Source organism: Pungitius pungitius, chromosome 14 (assembly GCF_949316345.1).
Source record: "Pungitius pungitius chromosome 14, fPunPun2.1, whole genome shotgun sequence".
NCBI classification, from domain to species: domain Eukaryota; kingdom Metazoa; phylum Chordata; class Actinopteri; order Perciformes; family Gasterosteidae; genus Pungitius; species Pungitius pungitius.
In genome coordinates, this window is record NC_084913.1 from 9284480 (window position 1) to 9302686 (window position 18207).

At 41.0% G+C, this 18207-nt stretch overlaps 5 protein-coding genes across 6 annotated transcripts in view; 3 read left to right on the forward strand and 2 right to left on the reverse strand.

The window, feature by feature from the left end:
* Positions 1-2886, reverse strand: part of LOC119227659 (microtubule-associated protein 1B-like) — a 10078-nt gene extending 7192 nt beyond the window's left edge. The window contains exons 1-3 of the mRNA XM_062557408.1: positions 2623-2886; positions 1379-1474; positions 62-144 (exon numbers count right to left, since the gene is read on the reverse strand). Of these exons, the coding sequence (XP_062413392.1) occupies positions 62-144; positions 1379-1474; positions 2623-2785 (342 nt within the window). The 5' untranslated portion in view covers positions 2786-2886. The remainder of the gene's footprint in view (positions 1-61; positions 145-1378; positions 1475-2622) is intronic.
* A 493-nt stretch (positions 2887-3379) lies between these two features.
* On the reverse strand, positions 3380-4250 carry LOC119227660 (cocaine- and amphetamine-regulated transcript protein-like). The gene is made up of 3 exons (XM_037486658.2): positions 3979-4250; positions 3805-3885; positions 3380-3545 (listed from the first exon to the last, which is right to left on the reverse strand). The coding sequence occupies exons 1-3, from the start codon at positions 4111-4113 to the stop codon at positions 3438-3440; spliced, it is 324 nt and encodes a 107-aa protein (XP_037342555.1). The 5' UTR covers positions 4114-4250; the 3' UTR covers positions 3380-3437.
* Positions 4251-5332: 1082 nt separating this feature from the next.
* yju2 (YJU2 splicing factor homolog) lies at positions 5333-9095 on the forward strand. Its single transcript, XM_037486829.2, has 8 exons — positions 5333-5498; positions 5801-5901; positions 6715-6859; positions 7014-7148; positions 7233-7414; positions 7683-7833; positions 8269-8428; positions 8667-9095. The coding sequence occupies exons 1-8, from the start codon at positions 5475-5477 to the stop codon at positions 8786-8788; spliced, it is 1020 nt and encodes a 339-aa protein (XP_037342726.2). The 5' UTR covers positions 5333-5474; the 3' UTR covers positions 8789-9095.
* A 143-nt stretch (positions 9096-9238) lies between these two features.
* On the forward strand, positions 9239-13702 carry LOC119227759 (SH2 domain-containing adapter protein F-like). 2 transcript variants are annotated; one of them, XM_037486825.2, is made up of 8 exons: positions 9239-9540; positions 10506-10755; positions 10849-10950; positions 11084-11243; positions 11344-11601; positions 11705-11879; positions 12290-12409; positions 12730-13702. In XM_037486825.2, the coding sequence occupies exons 2-8, from the start codon at positions 10510-10512 to the stop codon at positions 12914-12916; spliced, it is 1248 nt and encodes a 415-aa protein (XP_037342722.2). In that variant the 5' UTR covers positions 9239-9540; positions 10506-10509; the 3' UTR covers positions 12917-13702. The 2 variants fall into 2 exon arrangements, with proteins under 2 accessions (XP_037342722.2, XP_037342723.2); XM_037486826.2 differs by having other exon boundaries at positions 9239-9480.
* Positions 13703-13778: 76 nt separating this feature from the next.
* Positions 13779-17879, forward strand: spmap2 (sperm microtubule associated protein 2). Its single transcript, XM_062557284.1, has 3 exons — positions 13779-16307; positions 16603-16762; positions 16839-17879. Exons 1-3 carry the CDS (start codon positions 16107-16109, stop codon positions 17087-17089), a joined length of 612 nt encoding a protein of 203 aa, XP_062413268.1. The 5' UTR covers positions 13779-16106; the 3' UTR covers positions 17090-17879.
* Positions 17880-18207: the final 328 nt, after the last annotated feature.

Sequence of the window (18207 nt, forward strand, 5' to 3'; positions counted from 1 at the left end):
ATTCATCCCATTTGAGTTGGTCAATTCATCCCATTTGAGTTGGTCAGCATATACCTCTCACCTCTGAATGAACCTGTTCTTGAGATGGACTGATCAGGACCTGGGTGTCCAACACTCTGTTACTGTGCCGCAGACACTTCTGCCCTGAGGAGGACGATAAAATAAAAGAGAATAGAAATAAAGGAAGAGAAAGGCAGGAGCCGAAGGGGAAGATGACGACAGCTTAAGTCAGATCTGAGCAGAGAGCAAAAGGCAAATAAGAGTCCATTAAAAAAGTGCACTGAAATAGCCGGGAGGGTGATTGACTTCTTCCACAAAAAGCGTAAAGTGGAAAGACGAAGACTGGAAGAGCTGAGTCAGAGGGACTGTACAAAGATGAGATGCCAATTTAGGTCAATCTGAGGGGAATATCCAGTCTGAGCAGAACTGGATCAACGTTTGAGGTTACAGAGGCTGACACAGCCAAATGGATAGGAGTACCAAATTTATTGTAAATCATAAAAAATGTCTGTCATTCCGTACTGGCTCACCAGTTTGTTATGCAGTGGCATGAGCAATGTCAAATTCTAAACATTTTTGTGGGAAAAAAAAAATATATATATATTTTACACGACTGCGTAATAGTTAGAGCTATTAGACCGCTTAGCTTATCTTAGCTTAGCTTAGCACAAAGACAGGACATATGGTTAGTCTGGCTTTTGTGCAAACGTAACTAAATGTGCCCAACAGCCTTTTAATGATCATTAGTTAACAATGTGTCATATGTCATTTAATATGTCATCGAGGTGTTAAGCTACCCGCTTGCTCCAGCTACATATTTACCTTAAAATTGTGGATCTTTCCATTTGTCTTTCCACAGGAAGTGAATATGCTTCTCAAAATGTCTTCAAGTCTCTCTCACTATCGTCTCTTACAAAATGCCTGCTTCCTTTATTTTTACAAAACCCTAAAATAACATAATCTTAGGCATTGTTAAAAGATCGTTGTTCTTTGATAATATCTAACAAATATGCAACCTTTCTGGCTGCTATTTGTCCTCCCTAGATACAGACCTGTCTGTTCCTGTGAGTGTTCATCACCTCACGACTCAGCTGTAACACAACCGTCTGACTCTGTCTGCCTTTTTTTTAATTCAGTTTCTCTGGTTGCTCTGCATACTAAAAGGCTGCATACAGAAAGAGGGGTGGCACAGCTTGGTTACATTCTCTATTGTTTTTTGTCCAACAGTCCCACCCACGTTTAACAATCACTCGACTGCGCCTCCTCTTTCCTTCCTTCCTCCTTTCCTCGTTGACCCCAGACCGACCAAACTGGCGAGTTACAATGGGGACTGGGCTTTCTTAGCAATAAAGGGTTACGTTAACTTCCTGTTGCTTACCTGCACCCTTGAAAGATGCTGTGTGTTGGGAAAGAAACTCTTGGAGATAGAGGTTCAGGTTACAGGACTTTAAGTCAATGTCCCATGACTGAATACCTGGAGACATAAAAGATGCACAGTCATATGGGGCAACATATTCACTAAGTCCAAATAAAATATTCACAAAAGTGATATAGCAGTATGTTTTCTGGTACACTCAAACACCAGTGCATTATTCAATTTGATGAACAGTTCATTTTAAAACATTAAAATGGTTTAATAGTTCTAATTACATTTTTGCCGCAAAAAATGGAGGAGAGTATAAAAGGTCTGAGTGGAAACCAGAAAATCCATTTTTCAAAATTGAAACATATGTTGTTTATTTTACAGTGTTGGGGTTGAAACTGTTTATGACAAAAAAATGGAAAGGGGAGGTTTGCGAAAATTTAGTAAAACTGCGCCAGTAAATGAACAAAAATAAGGAACCTAAAGTAAATGATTGAATCAATACAAACTGAAAAGTCATAGCTTTGTGAAATGATTCATCAAGTGGACATTGAGGGTATAACACAAGAGAAAAGAACCGATTTGATTTTAACTTCATAGATTACTCATTTGATAAATAAACATTTTAAGCAGAATGGTAAAACTTGAAAAATGCCTGTAATCACACTGCTGAAAACAAGGCTTTTCTTCTTAGATCGTGAACAACTGACATTTGGGACTATGAAATGTTTAAAGGCCTAAATGAGATTATCAACATGTCTGTCTCTGTCCGTTGATCTCGATTTGTATGCAGTGCATTAACTCTGCACGCACATATTCGCTGTTTGCTTCCACAGCAAAACGCATTCTATCCTCTCCACGGCTACATTAGCGCACACAGGTTATGGCTCCTCGTTCACAAGTGCCAATGTGTTGACTGAATATTGGCACTGCAACATTTGCCTCAAAGACGTCTCCACATACGTAACGGCATAACGTTACAGGGGCGAAAGACAAACCACCCGCTGCGCTCTGCTGCTGATTCTCATGCGCCCCCAGGGATGAGGTGATGCTGATGGTGGACTGTCGCCAGATGACGCATCCTCGATCAGTGGGGTGAATCAAACTACACAAACGCCGCAATGGGCTCGTTGTAGCATCGTTGAGGATGAATGGGTCGACGGCAGTTTTGCAGGCATCGGAATATAATTTGATCCGAATGCAGATGGGGGCGAAAAGCAAGACGGCAACAGCTGCATAAGGCGTTGACACCAACGTACCTCGTTCGATCTCCCTGTCGATGGGCGCCGTCCGTCTGAGGAGAGCGCTGCGTCCTATGATGATGAGCAACGAGTATTTGTGGGGGCTGAAGTCGGGGTTTGCGGTCGCAGCGCGCTTCGACTCCTCCCGGACCTCCCTCTCCGGCACCCGGCTGGACGCCATGTTGGAAACTTGCACAATGTGATGTCATTTTTAAAAAGCCTGACATCGGCTTTTTATTGCAGAAAGAGATGACAGCTGGTGTGCTGGAATGCAGCCGTGTGTTAAGGAACGTGTTGAGCTTGAGTTGTATGTGACACGTGAAAAAAACGAATCATCATATATCTATATATATATATATTAGTTTCCTTTAAATATTGTGTTTTAGTGTTCTAATTTTAATTGAAAAGCAATTTCCCAACAAGGGATTTGTGGGAAATAACAATCATCATTATCATTGACCTGAGGTTGTGCTTGTTTTTGTTATGCTAAATTCTGCATCCCCCCTTAATCGCCAAATAAACACAGACATGGATGGTTTTTATTTGATTTATTGACCTGCTTATCTTACAAATGTGGTTAGAAACCGTTGCTTGGATAGCTCTCATTTCTACCATCGTTACAGGAACAATAAACTACATTCAAAATATTTCACAAGATGTCAGAATCCTGCAGAAATCATTTCCGAGATGGAAGAGAAAGTTAAATATATGCAGAATATTCAAAACATATTATAACATGTTAAATGTATAAAATGAAAACATATTGTATTAATCGATCACTAACAGTACGACAGCAGATTGGGACAAGCAAAACCAAAACTAAACTATTCCCTTTACAAACATTTGAGAACATAAAAGTTACAGGAAGTACCCCGAGGACAGCTGCACAGTGTGCCAATACGCGCACCTTTACGCACGGCGCAGGGCTCCCCGGCGTCACACTGGAACGATAAAGGCCAAATAAATTCATAAGACATGGGCATATGCGTTTTTCACTAATGTATTAGTAATGTTCAGGTCAAGTCAGACATGTATACATTGATGTCATACTGTAGTAAAATAAAACAATTATAAACAGGAGCATGTTTGCAGATTCATCATTTTAACAAAAATAGGGAGTGTTTTTTTCTAAATAAATCAACATATCCCTGGTCCTAGAAACTAGAACTATACGCTGTTTTATATACAATATATACGTACCGAAGGCAGCCAGCCAAGCTTTTTCTCCAAGGGCATCTCTTTGCTCCTCAGTTTCTCCAAAACCTCTTGCAGCGCGTCAATCTGCCCAAAAATGAAAATATTCATTAAATCAATGATACTATTAAAACTAATGCTGACACATTTACTATCCAAACTCCAGGTAAAGTCTCTCACCAGCTCTTTCTCCTGTTGGGTTTTCAGGGGGAAATCCAACGAGCGGGTCTCCAGTGAGGACTCTTCTGCATGAACGAGCCAAAGGGAGGCGCAGCAGCAGGTGGCCGCCAGGAGGAGAGCTCGAGTGCTCACCATGGTGCAGACGCAGAAATAGCAGCAGTCCTCGTTTGCGAGTGAAGACAAGTGGGATGTCTGCGTTTGCTGAGTGGAGGGTTTGGAGGTCTTCTGTACAGGCGCCCCTCTTTATAGGTGCTTTACGCCTGCGGTTGACATCAGCTACCCAGATATTCATGGAAGGTTTTGACACTGGTGACACTGCTCAGCACCTTTTGTATCTTAGAGGAAGGAACCTGACAGGATGAAATCAGTGAAGGTTGAAAGGTCGATTTACATTTCATTAAACATATTTGATCATATAATGTATTTGCTGAATGGAAATCAAACCATGTTCCAATCTTAGTTCTGTTTTTAAAAGCATACGTAACCCTTTAGTTGAATAGATGTCTGACAAATTTATGAATCCTTTTCATGTGTCAAATTGTGGCCGGCTCACCACACAGACAACTTTCATTACTACAAAATGTAAACCTGGATCTGAACGAGATAGAAAATTATTCAAGACAATCTTAAAAATATATATTCTTGACTACCTTTTTTGTAAACATTACATTTCTTTCTGCCAATGTGTTATCAGGATTCAATTTCCCAGGAATAACCTTTACACCTTTCAGCAATTTGTGGAAAGGCAAGCTTGTTTACACACCAATCTTGTTAGAGACCCCATGTCAATGACAATTCCTCCACCTTATTGATCCCAATCTCTTACTCACTCATATTGAGCAATCTGTCTCTTGAAAAAGACATGGGTCTGGGGAAAAATAGGGCAGTGGTCAATATCTATATCAGCAATAATTATCCGACTGTAAACTGCAGCCATTGAAAAATATGTATAGTATCTTTATATTCAATGTGGGTTTAAATAATTGTCAAAAAAGCAGATACATAATAAAACCGAATGTGTAAAATGGATCTTATGTTACATTTGATATGAAATGCAATTTAAAATTAGCAATGGACATGATTAGTCTAAATGCAAGTATGTTTTACTTGTTTATTACATGTTTATGTATGTGTGTTGAGGTAATATTATTGTCATTTTTTAACACATAACAGTGGATAGCTGTTGTGCTAGTGAAAGCTATGGGAGTTCAAATAAATACACTACAATAAATTATGCAGAATATCTGTTAGAGTGAACCGAGACCTTTTGGAAAAATTCATACTTCTGATTTGTTATAACAAATTCCCACCCCCACCGCTGGGGGGCAGCAGCACACTGAAGTGCAGCTCCGATGGCTCATAGTGAGGCAACCGGAAGTGAACAGTGGAGCGCCTACAAGCAGCTAACTCTGTCTCTCTGTTAACATTAACAAGTTAACTCTCTTTGATTATTCCAACGTTTTATTCTCCACGTTGGGTTTCCAGCAAAAGCAACAATGTCTGAAAGAAAAGTATTGAATGTAAGTATGTGAACACTAGGCCTCGCAACGCTAAAAACACTCAACGTTAAATAAAAAACACGCAGACTAACGTTGGTTTTGGAGCTAAAGTGTAGCTAGTGTTAGTACTTTTGTAGCTATAGTGCCTTTCTAGGTTTGTTTCAACTGTTTCTTTTTTTACATCTAAAGCACAATAGGTGTCCGATAATCTCGCTTTCTATAGGAATTACACTCCATTGTTTCTACTTCTAACGTAGCACAGTAACCTAGCTTTATTACGTGTGGTTTTTCAGTACTGAAATCTGTGTTTTTTTTCCCCACAGAAATACTACCCCCCGGATTTTGATCCAGCCAAAATACCAAAACTCAAACTCCCTAAAGATCGCCAATATGTGGTCAGATTGATGGCTCCGTTCAACATGAGGTTTGTTGTATTCGTGCTCCACACTCTTATTGTGAAACACAGCTTTTTTTCGATACACAAACCTGAAAAACCTTATGCAGTTTTTCACATATTTATATCCATGATCGAAGAACGAATTATCAGTAGTGTAAATGCTTGGTTACTCAATTAAATTCAATAATAGTTGAGTGAGAGAAAGACCAATGGAGGGTATCTGTTTCTCTTAGAAAACAGGTGTTAGAAAGCAAGATGAGCTGGCAGAGGAAGACAATAAATGAATTATTTGAAAATGTTATCAATGCTTTTGCAGATATTGTTTTCCTTGATTGTGGTCACACACTGAAATAATAAACATATTCAAACTGTAATGTGTACACTACTTAAAAATACCTCAAACATGTTTTAATTTTTTGTTAATCCTTAGCCAATACGTTTCAGAGGAGCTACGATTGGTCAACAATATTGTCCCAGTGATCTGGCTCTAATTTGGAAAATCGTTTTAGGATAGTAAGACTATTAAATCATTTTGCATGCTCCTCATGACTTTCAAAAACCTTCATTTCAAACCTTTTGATGGTGTCTCTGTATTTTTTAAGTTAACTGAGAAAGTAAGGATTCCATTGAGCTCTCTTGGTAAATAGGTAGCGTTGCTGGCAGCTAATCACATGACAAGTCTGTTCTTGCTTGTTTTCTGTTAAGGCAAAAACGATTTCTTATAGTTTGGTTGAATTTAAAGGGTACATGGCTACCTCCTATAGAGACCAACGCCTTCTAGCCTCCGTAAATGAGTCATGTGACACTGGTCATCATCAATGGCGCTCTGGTTGTTTGCAGGTGTAAAACATGTGGAGAATACATCTACAAGGGGAAGAAGTTCAATGCACGCAAAGAGACTGTTATGAACGAGCTGTACATGGGACTTCCCATCTTCCGTTTCTATATCAAATGTACCCGATGCCTTGCTGAGATTACATTTAAGGTGAGAGTATTTAATTTGAATGAAACTATTGAAAACAAATACTTCCCAGTATACACAATATGTATAACGGTGTCTGTGCTAGTTTGTGAAATAGACATTTCAAGCACTATGCATTAATACATTTCTCACACTCTCTTATATGTTGCAACTATAGACTGACCCAGAGAACACAGACTATGCAATGGAGCACGGTGCAACAAGAAACTTCCAAGCAGAGAAACTGGTTGAGGAGGCGGAGAAGAGAGTCCAACAGGAGAGAGAAGAAGAGGAACTCAACAACCCCATGAAGGTCAGTGTTCAAAGATAATATGCTAATATTATTTTCAATCGCCAATTAAAATGAAGAGTTGATGATTTCTCATTGCTCTAAAAGGTGTTAGAGAACCGTACAAAGGATTCCAAGATGGAGATGGAGGTGCTGGAGAACCTGCAGGAGTTGAAGGAGTTGAACCAGAGACAGGCTCAGGTGGACTTTGAGGGAATGATCGACCGGTACAGAGATCTGGAGAAAAGAGAAAAGGAGAGGGAGAAAGAAGAGGACGAACGGGAGACAAAGTGAGTGATGGAGGTGGATATTGATGTATATTCATAATTCATTATAACAATTAGTTTATAAATGGTAATCAAAGAATGGTACATGAAGTCTTGATGTGATATAAGGAAAGTATTTGTTCAAGTCAGGTAAACATCACTCTAGGTCATATATATGATTTCTGATTGTTTTTTTAATGAGTTTTGTTCAATTAATATAAGGAAGCTCTGAGCAGCAGTAAAATAAAAATAAATTAAAGCTGTATGTGTGTGTGTGTGTGATGTTTCACAGAGAGATGTTGGATCGTGCCCTTATAAAAAGACTCAGAGACTCTGACTCTGATTCAGAGAGAGAAGAGGAGAGCTGCAGCTCGCAGCCAAAGGAACTCAGCACAGACAAACCAACAGATATCCTCACCACTGTCAAACCCACAGAGGCACAGGTACGTACATACATTCAACTCGCATTCAACTAGGTTTGTCCCCCACACATTTTCAAATACCCGTCGAGGTTTCCAGATTTAAAGTTAACATCTTCAAGATGTCAGTCCTGCAGCCTGAAATTCTTCATTTGATATAATAATAATATAGCTAATTTCACCTCTCGATATGGATACATCACAAAACAGCATGTTTTATAATAAAATCAAATATTATATATTAACTACATTGTAAAGCCTTATATACCCTTGTGTGAATTGGTTACTTGACAAATGAACATATTTGTCATTTAATGTCCAATAATTTAAAGGAACTTTAGTGCAAAAGTGAAAATGTTGGGTTATTATTTGCTTTGTTATCAATTTAAAGGAATGCTGAATTGCATGTATACATTGTACCAGCAGACAGTAGTAGATTATCATGCTGTGTTTCCACAGGCAACCTCAGCTGGAGGAGTGAAGAAGGCCAAGGTGGAGAGCTGGGAGAGGAGTGTGGGGACGCTGGGGGGTAAAGGGGCACTGGGCTCCCTGGTCGTACGAAAGAAACCTGTAGCGTCCGTCAACAAACCTGGACCTGCTGCTCCCACTTCACAAACAGGTAACATGACAGAATATCTAATAGGAAACTCTTTTTCTAGGTTTTCTCTTCTAAAATCTTTTAACTCATTTGATCTATTTCCTTACCAAATGCTTTTCCATCGGGTTTCCATGAGCATGATCAACTTGTTTTTTGTACATTTTCAGGCTCCTGTTTTCTTTTGCTGCTTGTTTGCATTGTCCATCAAACGTTTGAATAGAATTTTGAATGAACAACTAGTGTGTCACTTGTTTTTCAGATTCAAAGGCATCTACGACTGACTCCAACAACGCCTCCAAGCCCGTTACCACACAAAATGGTTCATCTTCTCTCAGCCTGCTGGGGGCGTATTCAGACAGTGACAGCAATGACAGCGAATGAATAAAAGATGCAATGGATGTTTTTTGATTTGAATGATGGGACACACAATTGTATAAATGATGCATGAAGAAATACAATGATATTGAATATTTTGCAATTTCTGTATAGAACTCAAAATCATCTGTAAACCAGTTTGTGGGTCTATCCTATAAATAATATTTCTCTAAAGAAGTGACTGATGAAAATTAAATATTTTGGTGGGCGCTGGAGTTAGTCTTGAATTTTAGTCTTATTGTGTAAAGGCATTTTTCTCTCTATTACAATTAGGTGTATGTTATAATGTTTATTAAAATCTGTTTAACTTCAACCTTTTGTCCTCAGACCTTTGATATCTTAATGATTATTCTGACATCAGAATATAACTTTATTTATATTTCCGAGCAGTCCAAAGTCCGTCTTAAGGCTGCATTTGTTCATATAACGCATCGTTTCATATGTCACATCGAGCAGAGTCACAAAGCCCCTTTAAAACATTGATCTCGGCCAAACCAAACACTGCCTCCCGATGCGCCTTTAAGAGCCCGCCGTGCCTGCGAGTGTTGTGTCGGGGGCCGTCTGCTCCTCGCTCCGTGTCGTCTGGGCCCGGCTAACGTTAGCACACTGACCTGCTTGGCTCGCAAGCTGAACGGATTTCACGGATAGTAATGTTTGGTGTTTCGGCCCAATAAACGGAGACGACGACACGCCGGATGGTGAGCTGGAAGCCGTCCATGCGAAGGAAGCGGGTGCGCGTGAAGGAGTGACGTTAGCAGGTAGCCGTTAGTTAACGTTAACGGTTGTTAGGCTTCGACGTTAGCTGCTATGCTGCTAATTTAGCTCTGGCTTATTTAATCGCGCATTGGCCGTCAGTTGTGCTTCTCGCATCACTTTAACCCATTACTTGCTGTTTAATAACATATGAGCTGCACGTAAAAACGTTATTATTTATTATTTAGCAGGGTGCTAATAGGTTTCTTCTATCCTTAAGCTAGCGTTACTATTATGACTGGCGTTGATTGGTTGAAACCCTCTAATTTACGATGCTAACTAGCTGTTGTGAATGGTGGCTTTGATTTGTTGATTTAGCAACCAGGCTAGCAGCCTTTTGTTATCAATAAAATAGTTAACGTCAGTTAGTTTTTTTGCTGGACCTGTTGATTGATGCTAACGCCATTATTTCTTAAAGCGTTGTCAGTTCTTCGGGGGATTTAAATGTATTATATTATGGTAAAGTAAACCAAATCCTCGTGGTTAATATAACGTTACGTCTGCTTTTCTTATAATATTTTTATAGGCCCAATTCAAGTTATAATTTCGGCATTTGGCCGGTACTGCATCACTTTGTTACGGCATCAACTTTACTCATGGTCCACAGTGTATATTCGCAATTATTAGTTCACTAACAGGTAACCTATATATGTTAGGGCCCTGATGCAAAATCTTTTGGCCATTCGTCTGAGGAAAATAATGAATCAGTGCACTGGCAGAACGACAACGTGCTCATTCATTTATAATATAACTTAGAAAACTTACTGCATTTGTGATGATTATTGCTGTTGATTTCATCGCCCGCCCTAAGGGAAATAAACATGTTACTAAACAATAGGCAGAACTGACCTCAGGCTATACTTAATGACTGAAATGTGCTACTTTTCTTTTTGACGCTTTATTTGTAATTTCATTACATCATAATCCTCAACTATTCTAATTATTTATGTGTCTGCCACTTCATACCCAGATCCATGGCCAAGTGGTTGAAGGACTACCTAAACTTTGGCACCAGGCGTGACCCTCCACAGCCCCCGAGGCCAGATTACAGTGAAAGTGAGATTTTGAGGGCCTACAGAGCTCAGAAGGAGCTGGATTTCGAGGACCCATATCAGCACTCTGAGAAGGAGCATCAAAATGGTGGTTTCAGCCCCTGTAGCCCCACAGTGAGCCTTCCATCTTTTCCCGCATTCGGTTCAGTGCTGCCTAATGGTGTTGAGGTAGGACGTGCATCTTTTTACAGTCATACAGGTGAAGTTATCGACGTATACCTTTTAACATTTTAACTTTTGTTTACGTCTGCCTTGTTGCAGGTGAAAGTGGTGTCTCCCAAACACAGACTCATTAAAGTGGACTCTCAGGAGTTTGGCTGCTCTAAAGTCCCTCTAACTCCTGTGACTACTCAAGAGGAACCTGTAAGAACGGCTTTTATTTGTGTTCTGCTTTCCTTTCATTTTCTGTCGCACACCTATTGATTTATAGACTGTTATCGTGCCATTTTATTTGTTTGTGAGATGCTTATTGTTACTCTCTCTCTCTCTCCCCAAGGTGATTCCTTCTGCCCCAGCAGCATTGGACGCTGACACAGACTACTCTGATCCATTTGATGTTTGTCCAGAACCCAGAGACAGAGAAATCTGGGATTCCAAACCTGCATCAGACTGCTGCAGCTACATGGAGCCATTTGAAGCCCAACGGATTATCTCAGGTTTGTTTTGAGTTATCTGTCTCTTTCACATTTTGGTGTTGTGGCTCCAGATTATTTTTGGAAAAGTTTAAAAGTCCTTTACTCCTTGTTTACTGTGCAGAACTTCAGCACAGCATAATGAGCAACAGGTCTGGGAGTACGGATGGCGTCCAGTTGTATGATAACCCGTACGAGGAGCGGCCTCGACCCTACTACCGCACGGCTCCAGCAGCACAACAACAAGCTCAGAGGGTTGATGTAGGAATTAACCAGATAGACAGCAGAGAGAGCAGGCTGCCTCGGGACGATGAAAGGCCGGCTGATGAATATGATCAGCCCTGGGAGTGGAAGAAAGACAACATATCTAAAGCCCTAGCAGGTAAACTGGCTTTGTCATTATATCCGTTTCAAATCTTTGTCAAATATGTGCATTTCCTTCTATTCTTTAAACAAACGTGTTGTATATTTCTGTCCGGCCATAGTTCAGTTTGAAGGAGCAGAAAGGGAGCGCTCCCGAGCTCAGACGGAGCCTACCCGGCTCACCAAGACGGGCGCCTCATCGTCCACAGCTGACTCCACCACGTTCCCTCTTCCCTCTGACACACCTCCTCTCCTTGGAGAGCGAGTGGATCCAACTATGCCCCTGGAGAGACAAGTGTAAGCGGACATCTACAAAGATTTTTAAATGATATTGCCTCCGTGCCAACAGAGCCGTCCAGTCCATGGTTGTTAACGGGACATCACAGGAAGACTTGGGGGGAATTTATTTTTATTTTGTCACAACGTCCGCCTAGTCTTTAAGGATGAACTGTTGTTCAATCTGCAGGTGGTCAAAGGTCACTGTCTCTACACATAATACGTTATTGTTTCGAGCAGGGACGTCTCTTCTTTTTTACATTGAAAACGGCAAATGCTTTGATCTTACACTCTCTTGATGTTGCTGTAGTGTGTTTCAACCACACATGTCCGCACCTTGGGGCATAAAGTAAATAAGACCGATGCAGTCTGTGGGTTGCTTCATGAATTAAAACTCTTGTGTTGTCACGTGGCCGTGTTTCCTCCTGCAGGTGGTACCATGGGGCTCTGAGCCGCTCGGAGGCAGAGAGTCTACTGACTCTGTGCAAGGAGAGCTCTTACCTGGTGAGGAATAGCCAGAGCTGCCGGAACGACTACTCCCTCTCACTCAGGTAGAGCCTCTCGCTCATACTCTTGACTACTGCTGTCTTTTAGATGAAAATCATCAGTGTCCCATCAGCTTTTTTAAATGTTTCCTGTAATGCTTCATTTTAAGCTGCAATGGATCACCCAAAAGTCCTCCTTACTCTTAATATTGTTTATCATTGCACTTGTAAAGGCAAATAGACTTTTCTACGAACTACAAATCTAAGAGATGCATTGAGGATGAAGAAATACTCTTTTGAGGGTGTCCGAACATTAGCACTTTTAAAACGCTAGGTAAATGCACTTTCAGTGTTTGGTGAGCATTTCCTGTTTTTTACTCTTTCAGGAGCTGTAAAGGTTTCATGCATATGAAGTTCACGCGGTCCGCAGAGCGGCACTACGTGCTCGGGGAGAACAGCCCTCCTTTCTCCACCATCCCCGAGGTCATCCACTACTACACCACACACAAGCTGCCCATCAGAGGAGCCGAACATATGTCCCTACTGTATCCGGTCATAGTGCAGACCCTCTGACACTGACGCACCCGCACACTCTTTCTCCTGGTGCTACTGATACTCAATATTGACCTATTTCTGTCCAGTTTTCCTACATGCCTTTTCACTGCCGTTCTACCTGAACTGCCCGCAAGAGATTGGACTGTCTGTTGCCCTCTTTTCCGTTTACCATTTCCCCAATAACTACGCTGGCAGCTTAATAAGAGCTCAGTGCCTCGTGAATATTCGCCTGTGTCTGGTGTCATCACTGAAATCCTCTCATTTTCATAGCATGGACCCCTGAAATTCATTCATTTCAGTACTTATAGGTGAACTATATTCTACAGAATCTTGGTTGAGATTTGCCTCTTTTACTGTACAGCACAGATCCCATACTGCCAGATCACTTAGAGGAAAGTAGTGGTGTTTTATCTTTGTCTTTGTTCCGCCAAGGCAGCAGTTATCTCCATAAGAATTTGATGTTTTAAAGGGACACAAATCTGACACATACGAGACGTGGGGATTTACACTAAATAAAAACAGTAGAAAGTATTGTTTTAAAAATGCTGCAACTGCAAACAACACAAGCCAAGTGTTATCTACAATATCAACCAAACTCTACACAAACTGTGACTGTTGTATAGCTGCGTATGACTTCACCTAGTAGACTCCTGCAATACTACTTTAGAGGATAATAACTACAGTATTCTATTAAGCTTGTGGCTTTGATCTTGACTATTCAAGGAGCATTGGTAGGTTATTTACTGTTCTGTTTTATAAGAATTGAAAAGTCTTTTGAAAATAAAGGTGTTGGTTTTTTTTAAAGATCCTGTGCATTATTTAATTTCTGTGTTCAATTTTAAATTGATTGTGAAATAGCTGTTTCCCAGCGTGTGTATATATATATATATATATAATTATACCAAAGAGAAAACTTTGAGCAATTAAGTGGGAAGTACCTGACTGCCCCAAACAGGGAGACATACACCGGCGTCACCTGATCCCCTAGCAACCAGCCGGTGTCGGTGGCACAACGAGGCACAACAGGTAACGAGTTATGATCTAAAGCTCACCGTCGTCGCTGCTATTTGTGAAGTATGTTAGACATCATTGATGTTGTCACCTACAGATTGATTTTAGCGTGTGGTTTGCTTCTCAAGTTTATTATTTATTCAGTTGTATTATACCACGTTGTATTGGATGTAAACGTTAAATCAAGCCTGCAGCTTTTTTTTAGCGATTTAAGTTATTGATATGTTTTAAATACATTGATGTATAGCAGATTGTTTGTAAATAGATAGGAAAATGTGAATCGCAGTGGGTAACTAAATACTGTATGAAATGACAGAATACCTTAATACAACCCAAATTAGCATCAAATAATAAAGTAAGCTATTTGCATTGAATTTCCATCATGCACACTGTCAAATATCCTGCTTGTGATGATTGATTAAATTGCAATAAGTGGTGAACTACAGAAATAATATGCTCTTTTTCCCAGCATCAGCTTCGTCTGTTTCCATGGCAACTCAGACGCACAAACTCGCCCAACCCAAACCCGACCGGCTCACCTTCCCAGACCGGTAGGTCTAGGTCAGGAGGGTCGGCACTTTTTAAAGGAGGGCTAGATTTGATATTTTGAAAGTGACCAATGGCCAACAGTCCCTACTGCCAATAAAAGTTACTTATTAATACCCTGTCATGAAATAGTTTTATTTTCAATGCCACTGCAGAGAGCTCTTTAACTCTCTGTGCTGCGAGCCAGGAACATTAGCAAACTTGTCTTCTCAGGTCAAATGTTTCCTGCTATTGTCATAACACAGTATTTGATATAGATTTCTCTTGTAGCTCGCTTTGGTGATGTTTTCATTTGACCCGTGTCCCCAGGAACAGGTCCACCGTTGGGGGGTCTGCTGACCTTGGAGGTGCTTCACTTGTGTCTCACATTATATACCTTACACATGATGTCAGTCTAACTGCAAAGACGGACACAGTTGTTTTGGTGTTAGATCTCCACCTGAGCTGGAGATTACAGCAGCTCTCGTTATCAACTTGCTGCTTTTCACGCGATGTAATTGTCACAGTTAAAGCCATACGGTAGAAAATAGCAGGTTTGTATGATTTCATTGTTTTTTTTGTGTGCTGGCGAGCTATAAAATCAGATGATTTTCTTGTGGACCGGCCTTTGGACTTGCCTGGCTGGCACCCTCTGTCTCTCCATGCCCTCCACGTTCTCTGATGGAGCTTCTTTTAATCTTCCAGTCGTTCGGTTTACTGGTTGGATCAGCTGCCACCAGAGAAAACGGGTTCCACCACCAAAACTGGTACATTGCTCTCTTTCTAACTCAACCGCTTCCTTCATTTGCAAACCTGCCCTGCTGTGTTTATTGTTTCTTTTTGTAATGCAGTGTACTGTTTTTCTTTGTAGAGTTAACGCCTCGATGGTCGGAGCTCTGTAGAAATAAAAAGTTCTACACTCAAGTCACGTAAATATACAACATTACTAATGCATAATAGCCTACAGCTAGTGACAAACTAACTAATGTATGTTTGATTTCTCTTTTGCAAGATGGTACATCTGCTTTGATTCCATTTCCAAATGATCATGCGCCGATCTTATATTAGAATTCTCTTATTATTTATACATTTTTGGAAGCTGCTTATATTTAACTTCCTCCCATTTTATGTAGATATATTGAATATTAAGTCTGTTTTTGTACAGCACCAGCCCATCAGAAGCATTAAGTCAGGCTCCTGTGGTGCCATGAATAAAACGACAGCTTGCAGTGGCGCCTTTATAGATGGGCATTGATTTTGACATAGAAACCTCTGTTGGGTTCTCTGCTCAGCAGTACAACAAAAAACAGATGCAGTATAATGACTCTGACTCTGTTTTTCGGATTGTTTAAATGGAGATTATAGTACGTTTTTGTAATGTGAGCTGTGCAAGAAATCCCCACTCAATATCGCCTCAGCCGGCCTTCATTAAAACAAGCCTTTTTGTTCTCGTAGGCCCACTTGCTATTTATTTAGACTTGCTGATCATTCAAATATGGGCTTCAATATGAGAATGCACTTACATTTGTATCATTGTCAGGACTTATATTTAATTGTATACACTTGTGTTTTCTGGTGCTCCTATCTACGTGCTTCCTTCCTTCCTCCCTTCATTGAAACTTCTCTACTCTCATAACTTACACCACCTTTTCCTCTCCTCTCCTCACACCTAATGCACCTCTTTATGACATTGGTTTCCTCTCACTCGTACTTCCAATTACTCTCCTGCCCTTTGTCCTGCCCCAGACTTTCTCCCACATGGAAGGTGAGTGAATGGGCTCTCCGTGCCGTGGCGTCGGACCGACTGCGTCGTCTGGCTCAACCTCGTCTCCACGCAGCTGGCTGGCAGCCGGAGCCCCCGCAGCCCAATTCAGTGAGTGACGCAAGCATTTCCTGATGACCTGCTGGGCGTGTAGAAGATGGCGTAGGTGCTAGCAGCGTTGCAACTGTGCAACGAGCAACGTGTTTTAAACTCCACATGTAACTGTAGGCCAGGGTTTCAGCTACTTTCAGCTAGTCTGACAAACTGACCTTAAAGGGGATGTCAGTTGCTTATTCTCTTTACCACTTTGCACTCTGGTTTCACAGATTGCATTTTCCTAGCCCACGTCTGACATTGTGTGTGTGTGCTTAATATGTTCTAAATCATGTCCTGAATGGGGTTGTAGTTGAACAGGTTGACGCAGACAGCAGCCACCACTACACGAATATGCCAGCTGGCCCAACCAAAAAGAAGGCAGCTTCTGGAGGGCTGTGGCCCAAAAACTAAGGCTGTAACCATGACCCACAGACCCTGCAAAGCCTCAGCACACATAGAGCTGCTTGCTAGTAAGTCTTTCAAACTTTGACCTACAGCGGCATGGTTTTACCTGCTATGATAACCCTCACCCTTTCATCGTCTCAGCCCCTAAGCTCCACCACCCCAAGTTCGAAGGAGAGCGCTCGGTGTGCTGGTCGGTCTCCAGAGCGGCAAGAAACTCCGTAGCCAGCGAGAGACTTCTCGAGCTGTCCGTTCCCAAAGAGAGGAACGCTCTGTTTGAGGGATACGACCCGTACGTAGTCACCCAGGCCGCCCGCTCTGCCAGCCCCTCGCCTCGGATACGCCGGCTCTGTCTGCCTCTGCCTCGCAAATGTTGCACAAACCCGGATGGATGAGGTCTGCTCCCCCGGGGACGTGTTTTGTTTCTTTTTCACAAAAGTTATTTTTCCATGTAAAAAAAAAAAAAAAGTACCAAATACCTCCCCTGCGTTGTGTTACTGTGAACTACAATGAAAACAGTAGGAGGAAGCTGATGTTAAGTATCAGTACTCGTAGCAGTTATGAAGCTGCTTAGAGTTGTAAGCTGCTGGTTTCACCAACGTGTAATGTGTGCAATTCTTTTCTAATGATTAAATTGTCAATGAGTCGACCTGCCTGTCTGTGATAACATACTTTTTTGTGTGTACAACATAGGACGGGAAACGATAACGCTCAACAGTAATCAGACTGTGACAGCCTGTTTGTGAGAAAACAAAACAATATACATTTTCTTTCTTTGATCGTGAGCCAATGTTGTCCAACCAGAAAACATCTGCTCAGCAGCTGGAAGCAAACACAACTTAACCAAATCAGTTGTTGTGAAACAGACGCAGATTCAGTCTCCTTCTCTAAATACATTCCGTGGATGATGCTCGTCTCCCCCTCTGCTGTTGAACAGCGCCCCCAGCTGGTCCTAAAGCGGCGGTGCAGCAGAGTCGAGTCATTTGGAGTCCTGCACCTGAGGAGCTGCTTCGTGCTTTTATTCGTAACTACACAATCGTCTACACAACAAGCCCAACATGTGAGTGAGACACACCAATATGAAGTTGTGTTTGTTTCAAAATCCAATATTCCTAAAATGAGTCGTTTTGTTCACTTCCCTTTTCAGATGACTTTAAACATAAATCACTGATTTATATATATATATATATATATATATATATATATATATATATATATATATATATATACACACACACTGTTTCTACCATATGGGATAGGTTTTATTTTAGTATGATAGTATGAGTGAACTCTTGTAATGAGCTTACCTTCAACAATTCAATTGTTTTGTCTTGGTTTTCCCCCATGTTATTTATCACTATTATTACTACTGAGCCGTTGTTTATCAGGGTGTGTAACTGATTACTCAAATATTATGTTATTTTCAGTTTGTTGAAACGGCACAGTGTCAATGATGGAGCTACACTTTCAATAAAACAAGACCTGTGTTGTGGATTAATAAATTATTTGTGCT

Bases quoted from the DNA above. Each gene is read 5' to 3' on its own strand.
- LOC119227660 (XM_037486658.2), bottom strand. From the start codon at position 4,113: ATGGTGAGCACTCGAGCTCTCCTCCTGGCGGCCACCTGCTGCTGCGCC. The intron at 3,886-3,978 runs GTGAGAGACTTT...ATTTTTGGGCAG, and splicing joins CCCAACAGGAGAAAGAGCTG to ATTGACGCGCTGCAAGAGGT. The intron at 3,546-3,804 runs GTACGTATATAT...TTATCGTTCCAG, and splicing joins AGCTTGGCTGGCTGCCTTCG to TGTGACGCCGGGGAGCCCTG.
- yju2 (XM_037486829.2), top strand. From the start codon at position 5,475: ATGTCTGAAAGAAAAGTATTGAAT. The intron at 6,860-7,013 runs GTGAGAGTATTT...TTGCAACTATAG, and splicing joins TTGCTGAGATTACATTTAAG to ACTGACCCAGAGAACACAGA. The intron at 8,429-8,666 runs GTAACATGACAG...CTTGTTTTTCAG, and splicing joins TGCTCCCACTTCACAAACAG to ATTCAAAGGCATCTACGACT.
- LOC119227759 (XM_037486825.2), top strand. From the start codon at position 10,510: ATGGCCAAGTGGTTGAAGGACTACCTAAACTTTGGCACCAGGCGTGAC. The intron at 10,951-11,083 runs GTAAGAACGGCT...TCTCTCCCCAAG, and splicing joins TGACTACTCAAGAGGAACCT to GTGATTCCTTCTGCCCCAGC. The intron at 11,880-12,289 runs GTAAGCGGACAT...TTCCTCCTGCAG, and splicing joins ATGCCCCTGGAGAGACAAGT to GTGGTACCATGGGGCTCTGA.
- spmap2 (XM_062557284.1), top strand. From the start codon at position 16,107: ATGCACCTCTTTATGACATTGGTTTCCTCTCACTCGTACTTCCAATTA. The intron at 16,308-16,602 runs GTGAGTGACGCA...ATGGGGTTGTAG, and splicing joins AGCCCCCGCAGCCCAATTCA to TTGAACAGGTTGACGCAGAC. The intron at 16,763-16,838 runs GTAAGTCTTTCA...TCATCGTCTCAG, and splicing joins ACACATAGAGCTGCTTGCTA to CCCCTAAGCTCCACCACCCC.